Raw genomic sequence first — 16,283 nt, 5'->3', positions numbered from 1 at the left:
TACTACAAAAAGGTTTCTCATGAGGAAAGTAGTTATGAGGGGAAAGTGTTAGAAGAACATTTGACAAAGAGGGGCTCACTTTCAGGAGAGGCAAACCAGGCAAATGTTTGGGGCCTCCTAAAAAGAGTGAGAAAAGGGCCCCATTTTGCAATGACAACAACAAACCCCCTTAAACCTCCTATGAAGATACTAGAAATAGCACTGCCACCTCCCTAAAAACCTCCTAGTGGGGCCGCTTCTAGCTTCTGTACTACAGCTGGATGTTTAAATAATGAGACGTGTGTGTGCATGGTGTTATTCACTATTTTTAAATAAATGATAATGATATTTGATATGGCAGGATTTACAGAAGCATTCTCTGAGTGAACCCATGTTTATTAAGCAAGGGGGGTTAGATGTGTTTCTTTGCCTGGGCTTGGATCGCTACTGCTGAAAAGTAAACGCACTTTATTTTGCATTAATGATAATACAGTTTAACATTCTGAACTCTTAAAAATGTGCCTTGTTGATCTTACCGATCTATTTGTGCAGCAAGCTAACTATTAGTGTGCTATCAGGGCTTTTGTGAGTCACATTAGCAGGTGGATGGACTAACTTGGTCATGTGATTTCCCTTCTTGTTCACATATCTGCTGCTAAAAGGGTTTAGTGGGTTCACCCATTACAGTTCAGCATGACTCCAGTCCTGCAAAGGCTGCAGTATACACAGACACAGATAGACCATGTACTACACATGAATGAGTTGCATGTCTAACTGGTCTTTTGAAAAAAAATAAAGTAAAATATATATGGTCCACATCTTTAAAGGGGTAACTTTGAGAAAGCTGTCTGACACTCTGGATTAGTCTTCAGTTAGAGACTTGCCTTAACATGCAACTTAACACTCAACTGTAGTGTTAGATTTCTTATTCAGGCTAATTATGTGTGTGCGTGCCTGTTCAATCTTTCTTGGCATCTACCGTGTGTTTACAAGTAACGAAAATCATGCATGTGTGTGTGCTGGGCTTGAAGCACTGCCCAGACCTGCCTCGCAGGACTCACCGTTGTGGGACATGCCCACCGACAGGCACTTTTGGAAGCGGCAATATTGGCACTTGTTGCGGTTCTTTTTTTGGATTTTGCAGCGGCGCTCACACTTGTCATACTCCAGCTTCAGACGGATGGTCCGCCGAAAAAAACCCTGAGGGAGTGAAGGGAAAACATTTTTAAGAGCAGATTAGTCAGACAAGTAAATTAGCTTTTAATAAACTCAGCTGTTAGGAAAATAGTTACAGGATCCAGAGGAAAAGTCTTCATTAAGAAAGAAGAAAGTCAGCTATTTATTCCCCAGTGAATGGCGCGTGACAATATCAGGCACAGTTTCACCATCACTTTCTCCTCACTTACACAACTTTGACAAAAAAACCAAAACATTCAACTCTGGCAAGGAACAGAAGAAGCAAATGGTGTGTCTGCGGTTGGCTGGAGGGTAGAAATTGTCTGGGGAATTGCTTAATAATATATTTAGCCTTACTTAATAGGAAATTGCAATTTTCTCCCAGACTATCACCCTGTTTGCCAGAAAAACCAAACAACACACTCACACAGTCTGAGGGATACATTAACAGTCATATAATACACAGATACCCTACAACCACGTGAGCACATGTTAAGTAACTGACTGACTCTCACCCACTAACCTCCAAACTCACGTGAACACACACACACACACACACACACACACACACACACACACACACACACACACACGCTCATAAAACAAAAGTGATATGAAGTTCGGGCCAAATGGGCCTCATGCCGATACTTCGTGTTTCCAATGTCCTAAAGATCAGTGTGTTGTATCTCTTTATAGCACAGAGGTCAGCCTCCTCCTATTACCATTCCATGACCAAGACAGAGTTGCACAAGGTGCATAACAGCATGAGTGTGTGCATGTGAAGTTGTTTTATACAAGAATATCTTAAAGAGAAAATTAAAACAACTGCATTAATTTCACATGTAAGATTTTGTTTGTGCTCTTCTCAGTAGTTTCACTGAGCCTGGTTCTGCCAGGTATTTTCAAATAAGAATCTCAAATGTCAAATGATTTTGATTTTTGCTGATTTATGGATTTCTCATTTTCAATCACACTAACCCTGAAACCCTGAAAATACACACTATAGCTCAGGGACTTTTTTTCTTTTGTAGCCAATGAGGTCGTAAAAATAAGCACACAACACGGTGCAAGACGACAAGAAAATATTGAAAATCTGCAGGCCATTTGACGAACAAAGTAAGTAGACACAGGAAAACCCTTAGATTTTTTTGATCGGTGCACCTTTAACTGACTAAAGGACTATAAATAGTGATGATTGGACACATATTTGGACTTTAGGACCACCTCAAAGGTAGGGAGTCAGCACTTTTTTTTGTTGTTTTTCTGAATGAATTATATTTTGGTTCTCAAGGTTCTTGTTAATTGAACTGAATGACTAATTTGGGGAAAATCTAACCAAGCCAACGATGTGTAGCATGTCCATTTTGACAACAGATGAAATATTTAATGCTATATTTTGCAATGCTAAGCTGCAAAATTAAGCTCAATCGGGTCATTGGTGACCCAGTGGGTTTTAAGACATTTATTTTTCTGACTTCTTCCATTTAAAATCAGACGAAGACCGAAAATGGCCAAATATTGAGATGTTGACAGAATCCATGTTTATCTAGAAATAAGCTGTTGTGACATTCAACTGATTTTGATAGAGCAAGCCACATTTGGTCACAAATATTTAATGCTGTAGGGAAAAAACACATTTCAAGGGTTCTTTAAAGGATCATTTTGTGCCAAAAATGTTGCTTCGGTCACAGTTTAACAGAGGCTTAAAAATTTTTCTGTTTTTTGTTGTTTTTTTTTTTTAAAGATGGGGGCTGCTGAAGTAGCCACTGAAATATGACGTAAGCGTTCTTGCTGGCCCATTATGACATCATGGCTTGATTAGGCCACAAGACGGGCTCCACAATTACCCTATGGCACCTCACAGGTCACTTCTGATACATGCATTTTATTAACTTCCTCTCAAGGATAGAAAAAGCCAAACAAATTTACCTTGACTCTTGTGATAACCTGTTGATTTACAGCGCTATGTGCACAGGTCAGATAACTTTGACTCTGCCCTGTGGACTGACTGAGGCCTTTGTCAAGAGAAGATTTTTTTTGATTGATATATGGACACACATAAAGTATATCCACTACTGCATTATCTGAAACCTAATCTAGATACACTTCAGTGCACTCCTGCCTCGATGTGAATGTTTATGTAACAGCGTGTTGACATGATGGAGTCTATGGGCACTACTGAGACGACCAATAGGGCATGGTCTAAAGCGCATGGCGCAAATGCGTTTAGGGCATTACAGATGAGAGGTGTTGCGCTGAAGAAACCCATCTGCTTGTGCGTGAGGTGAAAGTGTGCAAGAAGATAATTTGCAGAAGCAGCAGACATCCACCAAAAGCAGCAGAGGTAAAGTAGGCATAAGAAGACGTGGCAGTGCAGGTCCAATCAAGCGAAAACAGGAGGAGCCATCTGATCACTCAGTGCGCGTGTTGCTGCTGGCATATTTGGTCCTGTAATGTGCCCTCATTTATGTCCAAGAGACATCCATGACACATATCAATGTTGTGCAACACACAACATGCCACAAAGAATGCTCTGACTTTGACAGCTGTATTGTAACGTCCCACCTGACCAAGATGCAAACATCTGAACTGCATGCAGGCGCATCTTGCTATCTGAAAAATCCACCATTTAAATAGCAGGAAACAGACTGCGCCTTTGAATTCAGACCAGCTTTAATTTGGTCAATGGCGCATTCGCTTTCTGTTGCCTCAAAACAGCATCCACCAACAGTGCGCCAGATCACACCTAACTTGAAGACCGACACGTCCAGGGGCGCACAGATGGGCGCAAGTACATTTGTTAGTTAAAGGACGTGGGCACCATGCGTGAAAATGAAAACTGTGCCGGTCTGACATTAGCGATGACACTTGCACTGTGCTGTGCACCGCCTTGCGCCAAGCGTAAGATAGAACCCCATGTAACACTTCCTGACATTCATACTCCCACTGCTGTCTTGCCTGATACATTTAGTCGCACTAAGTGGATTTGCAGTGCGGAGGTGTAAGAAAGTCTCTCGCTTCAGCTACTTCCTCTTCAGCGAGCGATATCAAAGAAATATCATCTAAACAAATACAGGCACACCAACACAGGCTCAACAACACATGCACACACACCTCAAGTTAAACTATCTTTGTCCTTGGGTGCCTCTTTAAAAACAGCCTTGGGTTGTTCTTCAACAGGACTGGTAAACAATTAACTCAAAGATCACTGAGCAACCACGTGTAAAGGCCGAGCCGGTAGTTCTGATGCTTTTCGGAGTTGTCGATAGTCACAAGACACGTTGCCTCTGGATGTCTGGCCTGGCATGTCCTACTTTCTACAGTTTCTTGAAATTTAGTTAATGTGTATTAAGGAGGCTGTTTGTGATTCTTGGCGTGTCTGTGCTTGAGTGTGGGTGACTCTGGGAGGAAGCAATTGATGGATATTGACAGAAATATTGACTGAGGGAGAGAAAGCCGTGGTAAGATAAACACAGTGTAGGGTGAGAAGATAAGAGATTCTCGCAATAATGTCCATTAACAACTGTATTTCCAGTAACCCATGTATGAGACCCATGTATATTGTAATGTAAAAAGAATCACTTGCTTAGCTGTATAATTGTGTGTAATGTTCGTCTCACCTTGCAGCCCTCGCAGGCATGGACTCCGTAGTGGTAGCCCGAGGCGCGGTCAGCACAAACTCGACACTCCAGATTAAGCGATGAGGAAGCAGATGAGAAGTCCTCCTGGCTTGCTGCCAACCCGTAAACAACAGACGACGGGCTAGATGCTGGCGTCAGGGCATCTACAAAAAAAAAGCACATGAGATTAAATGCTTGGCATCGCACTACTGCACCTCATAAATACACATCTTAACCACTACACTGATAGCCAATTAATGAGTAAGGCCAGTGATAGTTTTCCTCATTGTCAACAAATCCTATTAAAAAGACCAAAACCAGCCATGAAATGATCCTTCTTTACTAACAAGTATACTGCTGTGCCTTTGACTTCCACAATTGTTCAACTAAAAACACATAATGAGTCACATTAATTCACTGAATGCCTTTATTATTCCTTTTTATGATGGACATAGCCAATGCGGTTTATTTGGAGTCAGTCCCAAATGCACCGTCCTGCTGCTGGAAATAATGAAAGTAATGCCCTGATAAATGCACTATTTACTCCTGTTAATCCAAATTATTACCAACCTTATCTTTTTCATTTGTTTTTGTTTGTTTGTTTTTTATTGAAGGTAGATTTCTGCCATATTAGACAACAAATCCATTAACACCTTTTTTCTGGTCTATAAAATCTGACAAGTTTATTCTTACTTGGAAAGGAAAATAATTGCCTTGATAAAGGTAACTTTAACTTATAAAGTAAGCATAACTTAAGACAAATAGTTAAATGTATTCATTTTTTTCGAGAAAATCTGTTTCCTTGATTTTTTACTAACTAATTTGTAAAATTTTACAGTGCACAAGCAGATTTGGTGGTTTAACAACACAATACTCAAGAGCACCCTAGGAGTTGTTTTTAAGGATTTTGTGCAATTTCTCAACAATTCTGGCCACTTTAAAGTTAACAATATTGCCACCCGTAACTGCACATTTAATTGGACAAGGCAATGGCTCTTATTAGTCCCTACACACAGTGCAATTGTGTCTGAAGTGAAAGTGGGCATTAACACAGACTTCAATACATCAGTATGTATTATTACTATTGTTGTTGTTGAACTGCAAATGTTTAGAGAATGTGTGAAGTTATTCAAGAATTGTATATTTGCATTGTGTTTGTAAAACTGCTTTTAAAAGCACTTCTGATTAAGAAATCTACAAGGCAGTTTTTACAAAATGCATGCCCCTCTCCTTTAAAACTTTACGTAAGAAATGGGAATTCTTCTTTCTGGGACAAATGCGATTTGCTAGAGCACATCTCCCTCACTAAGAAGGGCATGGCATGCCAGGAAACAACATTTTGTGTGGATGCATTGTTGTCTGGGTGGAAATAGTAGACTTTTAGAGCCATAAGGCTTATACATGCTGTAAAGTGCCAGAAACAGGTTATGATGACAAAAAAAACCCATGAAAATTTGTCATAAATCTGTAGAAATAACTGATAAATTTGAGGGTGGGAGAAAAATATGAGAGGGCATTAAAAAAACAGAGTATCAGGAGGATTGCCACGTATGGTGTGAAGGTGAGAAAGTATAGAGGAACTTTAACTTGTATAGCTTATATAGCCTACGGTACACAGTATACAAGTTGATCCTGGTACCACAAACATTCAACATATGGAGACATCTTGAGTAGTAAAAATAAATATTTGCAGCCGCCTCTGCATAATAAATTAAAAAAAAAAAAAATTAATTCCCACTGTCTCACCTCCCTTTGACAAAGAGCTTGACCTCTTTGTCCCAACAAAGACAGTCTGTTCCATCACAGCAACTATTTATTCAGAGATATTAGCATGCCATCTGTGGTGTGTTGCCCGTCATATGAATAATAGCGCTGGAGTACTATTACTCATCTTCGTCATAGACAGGTCATGGGGTCATCAACACTTTTCTATTTCCACCTTATGAAGGCAACATGGTTGGTGGATCTTGCTTGGTACACAAATAGCAAAGACGAAAAGGTACAAACAGTGGCACTAAGTCAAGCCACATGAGTTGATGGAGCTGTGCCAGAACAGGGATAAGCAGCATTTGGCAGCAGACCCTGGGCTGTGTTCCTGCCCAGTGTAAGTACACGTTTCAACTGACTGTGGACAAAAAAACATGTCAGTGTTTCTCCTGTCTCTCACTGTTAGCACTCCTAAACACCCATAAATCCTAAACACCCTCTCACTGGCTTTTCCATGACATCATCAAATGTTTCCATGATGCCGTCCCCCCTATTCTTCCCCCACATTCCTCCTTTCATGCCTTCTCCCTCACTCTCACTCTCTATTCTTCCATTTAATGTTCATCTCTCTGGACTATTCACTGCTTCTTCACTTTTTGCATAATTTGGTAGCAACATAAATTTCCCACAAGTCCATGTGACTTTTATTCAGAGGGAAAGCCAGCAGCAAAATGGATGTTTCCTGAGAGGTGGTGCATAGTGGCTGAGGAATGTGTGAATTCCTCATTGGAAATGGGGCGAAAAGAAGGGCTGGAGGAGAATAGAGAGGTACAACAACAGTAGAGAAAAGACTGTAAGAAAGGACTGTAAGAGAGCAAAAGAGGAAATAAGGATGAAACAGGGAAAGAAATTGCCAGGAAATGCTTCATCTCACTCAGTTAATCAAAGAAAAGGCCAAACCAATTAAGATCAAGTGACTGCTGGCAAAAAGGGTAAAGTGGGCGAAACAGACACTGAGGAAATAAAGGGCTGTTAAAGGATTGTAGCGCAGCTTTGCTATGGGTCAAGGAAAGGGGTTAAATTGGCCAAAGTGTACAGTAGGTCCTCTCTGAACATTCAATTGGAGGAAATAAGGGATTAAGGATGGTAAACTGAGAAACCCATGCTCTGACAACAACAATGACAAGCAGATTACACTGAGCTGTTGGGGGACACTTTGTAAACCGCAAGATAACAGTATGGGAGCAAACCCCACGTTTTCATCACTGTCCTCTCAATAATATAAATTTCAATTCAATGATGATGAGACTTCACCTAGAACAGTGGAACCTTCAGAGCCGTTGCTGGAGGACTGGTACTCAGGGACATCAAAGGAGCTGAGAGCGTCGTTGTCGATGGACTGGGAGATGTCCTGGAGCTCCTGGATGCCGCCCATGAAGTCATCATTGGCGCACAAGGGGCTGCCCAGCACTGAGTCCTCCAGAGGCGAAGGGGGATGGTAGTGGCTCTCCATGTCGACCATCGTGGTGGAGGAGCAGGCTGCTGCCGGCACTCTCACTCATCAGACTGGAGACAGAGGACAGGGAGAGGGTGGAGGGGGAAAAAGACGAATAGGTCAAAGAGGTGATTTGGAAACGCAGACAGGCAGACAAGAGGAAGACAAGATGATAGTTCATCTTTAAGGTCGCCTCGATCGGAATTTTTAGTGTCAGCATGCTTACATGCTCACAATGGCAATGCTAACGTGCTGACGTTCAGCAGGTAAAATGTTTGTCATGTTCACTATCTTAGTTAAAGGGATACTTTGGCAATTTTCACAACAAAGTGGGTTGTATGTGTTAATAAACTGTGGTTAACTTCTCTCCATCTAACCAGTGCCTACATCTTCCTGTTCCCCTCCCAGCGAAACTGCCAGATGACCAAAATGCGTCATCTGGTGGCGTTTTGCTGGCTCTCAGGCTGTTGCTCGAACCACAGGCTATACTTCTGCATTTTCCCATTGCCCACCACCCATGCCGCCACCACGGACACAAAGAGAATAAAGGTGGATCAAGACACAAACTCGCCCCTCTCTCTCTGTCTCAGACTGAGAACAAACTTTGATCAAACAGTAAAACTAGGTATTGCCAATCAAATATTAACCAAGATTGTGTTACCACACTGCCTCTTTTTCACCTAAAATGTCTTCAGAAACATAACAAAGTATCCTGTTTGGCTTGGCAAAAATGAATGTCCTGGTCTTTTTCTTTTCTTTTCTTTTCTTTTCTTTTCTTTTCTTTTCTTTTCTTTTCTTTTCTTTTCTGGTCATGTAGCACCAATTTCAAAAGTATTTGCAGTGGTGAAATACTTCTTGCATGCCAACATGTGACATCAGAAGGGGTGACAGGCATATGGACAAAAATTAAACTTTGCGGCAAAGCTTATACTATTAGACAAATTCATATTTTGACCTGATGACAATGCAAAATCTTAAGTCGGGGGTAACCAGTTATCACAATTCATCCTGAGGGTGACATCAATATCTGTACAAAAGGTCCTGGCAATCTACCCAATAGTCAAGACATTTTCTGTCATTCTGTGTCATTATAAATAATAATTTTACTAGATAGATGAAGAAAAGCTAGGAAATCATTCAAATTGTCAGAATTTATCCTCTGGGCACCATGAATGTTTGTACACAATTTTGTGGCAATCCATCCAATAGCTGTTGAGATATTTCAGTCTGGATTGAAATGTTGGACTGACTAACCTACAATGCATCCATAAAGTTATGCAACTAGCATGGCTGAAAACTAATAACATCATTATCACCACAGAGCAGTATTGCATTATCTTTAAGTGCCCATAACTCAACACTGCACACATTATGCATGTATATGCAGGCCTAATGAGTAGTGTCGGTGCAACATGTGTGCATCCACACTGACAGGTGCCGCATGTTCCTATAGTAGGTCAGCAGGCAGTAATGGAATGAAGGACACAGAGTATCTTGTGACATAACACAGGCCCCTCCGCTCACTCCAAATACAGTAACCTTATCCTTGTAAACCTCATAGTGCTGCCGAAAGAGAAAGACAGAGGACAGAGAGACAGAGAGTGAAGCACAGGGACATGTGGAGGGATGAATGTAGGTCACTAGGCTGGCTTAGGCTGCGCTGTGATAGGCTCGGTCTGGGGTTGGCTTTAAAGAGACACAACAGACCGGCTTGTACAGTGGATGGGTGACATTTTGCTGAATTGCATAGTAGGAACTGGGAGGAGCTTGTTGTTTAAGCTTATAGCTAGCAGAGGGAATAGGCCTTACATCACATATTAGAACTTCATACATCTGCATGTAAACTGGGTCAATCTTCAGTAAGCCTTTCCATCAGGCCCCGCTAAGAACATCAAATGAGGTGGGCTGTGGGGGATGGGAGGTTGGAGGTGGGCTGTGAGGGTGGCTATACGGCTATAAGATAGCAGCTGCTGGTTGTTCTCAGCCATTCAACACCTTTACACATGACTACCTTTAGTTTAACCTTAACTTGCTCCTTTACTGAGCAATGTGCTGTAGGCTGTTTGAGAAGACACACTGACTGCATGCCTCAAACGTGTATGCCCTCAGTGCCCCCTGTGCATCTATTTAAAATGGTCTAATGACAGACATGAATGGCATTAGCCTGACATTGCCAGATCCAATCACAGATGCAAGCTATTAAAACATGAGCTCGCAGATTCATGTGGTTCCCAGGATAGAGTGGTATTCCATTGAAGCAGCAAATGAAAGTAAAGATCAGTTGCATATAGGCTCGCCTTAAGTGCAGACTGCAAAAAGATGATGAAATAAACATTACCCCATGCGTTAGTTAGCTGTTAAATATTCTTACTGTCAGGGGCCATTTAATCCTTCAGGTAGAAGAGAAATAATGGAAGAATCTTTAAAAAAAAAGGCCCCAACAACTTGCCACACTATAAGATTGCTGGCATCACCAAAAGAAGACCAATTATGTAACTGAAACTAGGCATGGACGGTATCATGGTATTATGGTATACCAGGGTATTTAGAAATCACAACTATATGATTTTAAATACTGTCAGAACCACATTTTTCCATTGATTTCATATTGACAATTAACAACACGATTTTGGTGCGTTTTATTTTGTTTCTGTTGAGTTTGAATGAAGTGTGTTGAACAATTTAACAAGGCGATTAAGCTAGTCTTAGTTGGGAAATATTAATGAAAAAGATTGACAACATTAAATGTGACATTATTTGGGGGGGTATGCTGCACGCTGATATCGTCATATACCGTATACCCTAGTGAAATTCCATCAAGGTATGATGGCATGAAAAAACAGATAATGCCAAAGCCTAACTGAAATATAGACAAATATGTAATAAAGACAGATATGGATAAGTGGTAAGTCGTCCTTAAAAGCCACAGAGCACATTGTCCAATACAGCTCAGTCCAATTACATAATCTATTTAAACAGATATCTGCATATGTTTGCAAAACCTGTAGGCAACAGGACAAGATTTTAGTATTAGAACAAAAAAAAGCCAAAAATGACCATTCCCACTGAAATCACAAATAAAATTGCAATTGCAACATAAGTAATCATGGATTTTTTTTTTTTTTGTATATCCTGCAGCCCAAGCCCAGATCTCCCGAAATATTGGCCAGTTTCCCCAAGAGACCTATCTTCATCAGATCTAGAGCCAATGGCTTTCGAAATCGCCATTTACATGGAAAAGGTGGGAAAAACAACCAGTCTTGCTGCTCTTGCACTTGGAACTTATATCTCAGCACATGCCATCATTTGCAAATATATTAATGAGGGAACTTAGTGGTAACTTTGTATGCCTGTCCTGGCACATGGAGGTTAGGAATTTGGGAAAAACAATGTCCTAACTTCTATTGAAAACTTTGAGAATTGGTAATGTATTGGTGCCTTTTTTATTGGCAAATGTACAGATATGAATACAAACATTTGAAGAGCTGAAGCCATTGGGCAATACAGCAAAACAATCAAGTAAGTAAAACTTCTAGATTATGTTTCATATTAAAACACACACAAAAAAATAAGATGAACTAAATTTTATCTTTAAGAACCACGGCTCAGAGGAGCTAAACTAAATCCAAAAGTAAAAACCCATGAAGATTCCCAGAACACTACTCTACATGAAAAGAAGCCTGGCATGTGAGCAGGCCGCTTCACTGTGCTACTCACTTCTCAATACACTTGTAATTCTGAATGGAGCTAGTGTTAGCTCTGCTAGGATAAAGCAAACCTCTTTAGCATTCAGCCTCTAGCTCCTGACCCTCAGGTCTTCCTTTAGAGGACATCCTGTTTCATACACTCACTTCACTCAGCACTGTCTCATCATAATTATGCTTCAAGGCGAAAAATACAGAAGACGCTTGGCTACAGCTTGACTAAGCTCCATGCTGTTTATTTGCATCACACTCCAATAACACAGGCAAGTAATTATGTAGTTGTGCAATGAAAAAGACTTGAACTTGCAGAGTATTGTAAAAAAAAAAAAAAAAAACATTATGTCAACACCCACCCGCTGCATGCATGACTTTCTTTTCAAATAACATATATGTGTCCTTTTCTGAACTCATGACTTCCTACCAGCAGCTCTGAAGTGGACCAAGCTAACCTTGTGTTTCCACCAACACACAGTCTCACAATGTAAACACACAGAGCCGCTTAGTTGTAGACATCTTGTAGATTGAGACAGAGAGGAGGGGGGGTCAGGAATGTCAGTTAAGCTACATTACAGGGTCTTTATCAGCAATGTGCGAGACAGAGTGAGCAAGTGAGGCAGAGAGAGAAAGAAAACAGCGGTCTCTAAGGTAACAGCAAGCCTTTGTCTTTTAGGTCAAGACCTCTCTTGTGCTCACTCAACCAAGCCTGCTGAGGGCAACGCGCACACCGAGAGGAAGATGAGCAAGGTCATATGTGTTTGTGTGGTTTGGGGCTGGAGTTGGGGTCCAAAAGGGGGAGGAGGGAGGGGTTACAATGACAAAAGACCACGTACCAAGAGCCACCAAGGTCGCCATGGCAATGCCATGGCAAGACCAGCGCTCTGATGGCACTCTGAAATCAGCAGCGGGCAGCAGGCATGTGCTCCAACATACGACTACGAGAATTCAATCTCTCATCATCAAAATCAATAAATCCCATTGCAGACTTGTGTATTAGTGAGTCTGAACTAGTGGTCCCAGCGAGGCCGGATGTATGAGTGGAGCATAAATAATCCATACTGTCCGGTGGATATGTTCGCCCAGCCCCCCTTGTTATGCTCATCCATCGCAGTGAAGACCCACATTAGACAGACAGGTCATGAAGCTTAGTGAGCCCCAGCTGAGGCAGATAAACATGCTCTGAATGAGTCCCAGGCATGCAGACGGCCTCCTACTCTCCCAACAGGAAAGGACATAGAACAGCATGAGATTAGTTTACACAGCCGTAAGAGACCCTCAAGAAAAAGATCTTTATATCACCTGCTCCATTGAGCTGTCAGTCTCAGTAGTGATATCAATCACTCTAGATGTAGTGTTCTTGAAGTTGATCATGTTATCTGATCCCTCTGCATTTCTACATCCACACAGATTACAGCCGAAAACTGAAATAAACACACAGCCTCCGTGGCTAACTACTATCTGTGGGGCATCTAATAAAGCTCTACGCATTCCACATCTCTTGACAAAGAGGACAACAAACAGCAGAGAGTGAGATGACAAGAAAAAAAAAGATAAAGCTGGCAGCAGACATGGACAAAAAAGGTGTGTATGGGCTTGTCTTGCCAAGGTGTGGAAAAGAAAATATAACTGAAAACATTGAAGTTCCTTCAAGGACAGGACAACATACCTTGGCGATGATAGAAGATAGAGGATAGATGAGTTGCTCATATACTGTTTGTCTGTCTGCAGAATTGCTACCAGTCTATAAATTTGTTTTCTTCAAAGACTTGTGGTAAGTATAATTTACAGAATATGATAAAAGCCAATATTAAGTACACAAAATGCCCTACCTTTCTTAATTAAAAAATATGGAGTCTTCCATGCAATTTTGGTCCCTGACAACATGACATCTAGCTCTTTTCAATAGTTTATATGATCATTCCATGTGTGTATGTGTGTTCGGTAAGAGAGAGCAGACTACAGGTTAATGTTTAATCCACCCATCATGTGGTCTGAGTGGTAACAGGCCTGTCAGAAGAAGGGCCCCAGGGGGCATAACGGTGGTCTTAGAGCAGGAATATGGGCTGATGGGGCTGACCTGTCAGCTCCGCCTGTCCATTTGTTTGAAGAGTTCACTCTATGAGCTAAGTCTGGACCGTGCCCGCAGTGTAAACACTTGAGTGAGCCCTTATCACTCAGGACTGATATTGCTGGCCGGCGCCCTCTTTATCGTTATGGAGATGGACCAAAGTACAGGGGAATTGACTGACATTGGACTTTAGCTGTAGTCTGCGACAGATGAGCCGTGTGATAGCTAACAGTTCAGTCATTCTGTTATCAGGTCGCTCACCTTGTCACTTCAGGGTCAGTGACCTTTAAATGTACAGCAGGAGGCATTTTTTGCCTGCCATTTAAAGACTTGGAAGGTCCAAACTGTGTTTGAAAATTTTAGCTCCTTAATCACAAATCATGCATGCTTTACCTTTTTATTGCTTGTACGCATTCAGCACTTTGTACTTTAATGAACATGTTATTTGACATTTCTTGCATGTAGTCAAGCGATGCTGTAATTATGTTTTAAAGTGATGTTTTTCTGATGATTTGTTTTATGTTATTATGTGCTGTCCAGTATGGATGTTGATGTCTTTTGTCATTTATATTTTTATGCTCTCGGTGCAAGACAAATTCCCTTAAGGACAATAAAGGTTTAATTCACTCATTTTATTTAAAATAATCACATAATCCATATTTTAGTTTGTTTCCATTCATTTTTGTATACAACAAAAATCTATAAGAAAACTTGCTTGAGTTGCTTTATCCATAACCATGAATACTACGCCTACACTTGGCTTTCACAATGTTACATTATTGTTATGAGGTGATGCAGTTCAAGTGCAGATTAACTTGAAATGCATGTCCTATATTACCTCGTATATTACAGTGATCTAATATTGACAAAAATAAGAAATAAAAGTTAGAGTGAGAAAATATCAATACATGAGTATGGCAATATCGTGTTTTGTAATAATGTATTGATTTTTTTATGAATTGTTTACATTCAGCAATTTGTTTTTTGTGTTTAAACAGTGATATCTGACTCTTCCACTCCAACATAACAACAAATGGGTAAACAGCCCTAAATCCCAAAGCCCCTGTAATCTGAAAAAAATTCCCATTGGAAAGAAAATCCATTTCTGTGACAACACATTTCTCTGAAGTTCTGGTTCTCCAAAAATACATACATACCTGTAGTTAGACAACCCAATCACCAATATAAATGTTTGCACCATACGTTTCTGTAAACCAAAAATATATTGCATTTATTGTATTTATATTGCAACAACGCTGTGGTGAATGTGGGGTTAGGTTTAGGCAGAAAAACACTTGGTTATGGTAAGAAAAATATCATGCTTTGGCTTGAAGAGCCCATGTCTGATGGCACAAAAGTTGCTGGAAAAGCAGGGATGGGTCTGTAAAAACATCTGTGATTGGTGGCTGAAACGCAGCTGGGAAACACTGCAAAGAATCTGTAACACCCACAGGCGGTGGCTCAAACGCAGCAAAGACATGCTGTGAAGGGTAAGTTAAAACACCTGGGATCTGTGGCTCAAATGCCACAGGGATATAAAAACTAACTGTATTTTAAAAATATATGTATGTTTTTGGTATAACGACCTGTCGGTGACATGGGATTTCAGTCTAATAGGACAATTTTCAGACTAACATGGCTTTGGAATTTTTGGCTGTAAGAACAATGGCATAGCATCCAGCATATCTCTACAAACACAAAGAACACAGATTATAAAGTCATAAAGGGCGCCATTTTTGCACTGACAGTTTTCCTAAAATTAGATTTCTAAATAATTGCAATTTATAGCCTTGATTACTTTATCGAAACCTTTGGTTTTGTGGTATCGAATTGCCAGATGTTGCTGTTACACAGCTCTAAAAATAATGAGATTTGATGTGAATGATTACACAACGCAGACACGTTTTAACTGTTTGCTAAGAGATTTCCATAGTGTTTGGAATTGAATGGGAACAATGGCTGCTTGTTACCGGAGGCTATTTTACAAAGTATGTGTCAAAACTTTTTCAACTACTGGAGTTTGAAACTTGCATGTTTCTCACTTATTCTACCAAATGGAGAGAAATTGTGATTTTTATGAGGACAAGTGTTACTCAAGATGAGGTCTTCTTGGCTGTCAGCACATGAAACATCCATTGCTGCATTCAATTGAGAAATAAAACAGTATGTTACATAAGCCCCGGTAGACTCTGACCTCTGCATTGACAGCGTGTCACGTTACCTCAAAGATCTACAGTGACCTGACCCTTCATACTGGCTGTTTATAGCACATCATTACATGGTGGAAAGTGTGCATGCGTTGCAGTCAAAACAAGCACATAAAAATTCATGGTGACATTTAAATTGACATTACATATGATGACAAAAAAACTCTATGAAGGGAAAACAATCATTACTTGTGGTTGTCAGTAAACAGGTGGCAACACAGAGATTTCCAAACTCTGAATTTAGACAGATGGACTTGGGTGTGCTGACTGCATGCCAGACTCACTCACTGTTGTCATGACTTCCAATACCCTAAGATGTTTCACGGTAAC

The 16,283-nt window shown here is 40.6% G+C and overlaps 1 protein-coding gene across 1 annotated transcript in view; it reads right to left on the bottom strand.

The window, feature by feature from the left end:
- The window catches only part of pparab (peroxisome proliferator-activated receptor alpha b), a 40,126-nt gene that overhangs the window by 14,439 nt on the left and 9,404 nt on the right, over positions 1-16,283 (bottom strand). Inside the window, exons 2-4 of the mRNA XM_042495547.2 lie at positions 7,797-8,048; positions 4,776-4,939; positions 1,041-1,179 (exon numbers count right to left, since the gene is read on the bottom strand). Of these exons, the coding sequence (XP_042351481.2) occupies positions 1,041-1,179; positions 4,776-4,939; positions 7,797-8,004 (511 nt within the window). The 5' untranslated portion in view covers positions 8,005-8,048. The remainder of the gene's footprint in view (positions 1-1,040; positions 1,180-4,775; positions 4,940-7,796; positions 8,049-16,283) is intronic.

This window comes from Plectropomus leopardus, chromosome 7 (genome assembly GCF_026936395.1).
Source record: "Plectropomus leopardus strain MGB_pleo_1.0 chromosome 7, ASM2693639v1, whole genome shotgun sequence".
In the NCBI taxonomy this organism is placed as follows: domain Eukaryota; kingdom Metazoa; phylum Chordata; class Actinopteri; order Perciformes; family Serranidae; genus Plectropomus; species Plectropomus leopardus.
The sequence above is the reverse complement of the archived record's forward strand: the minus strand, read 5'-3'. Positions and strand labels throughout refer to the sequence as shown.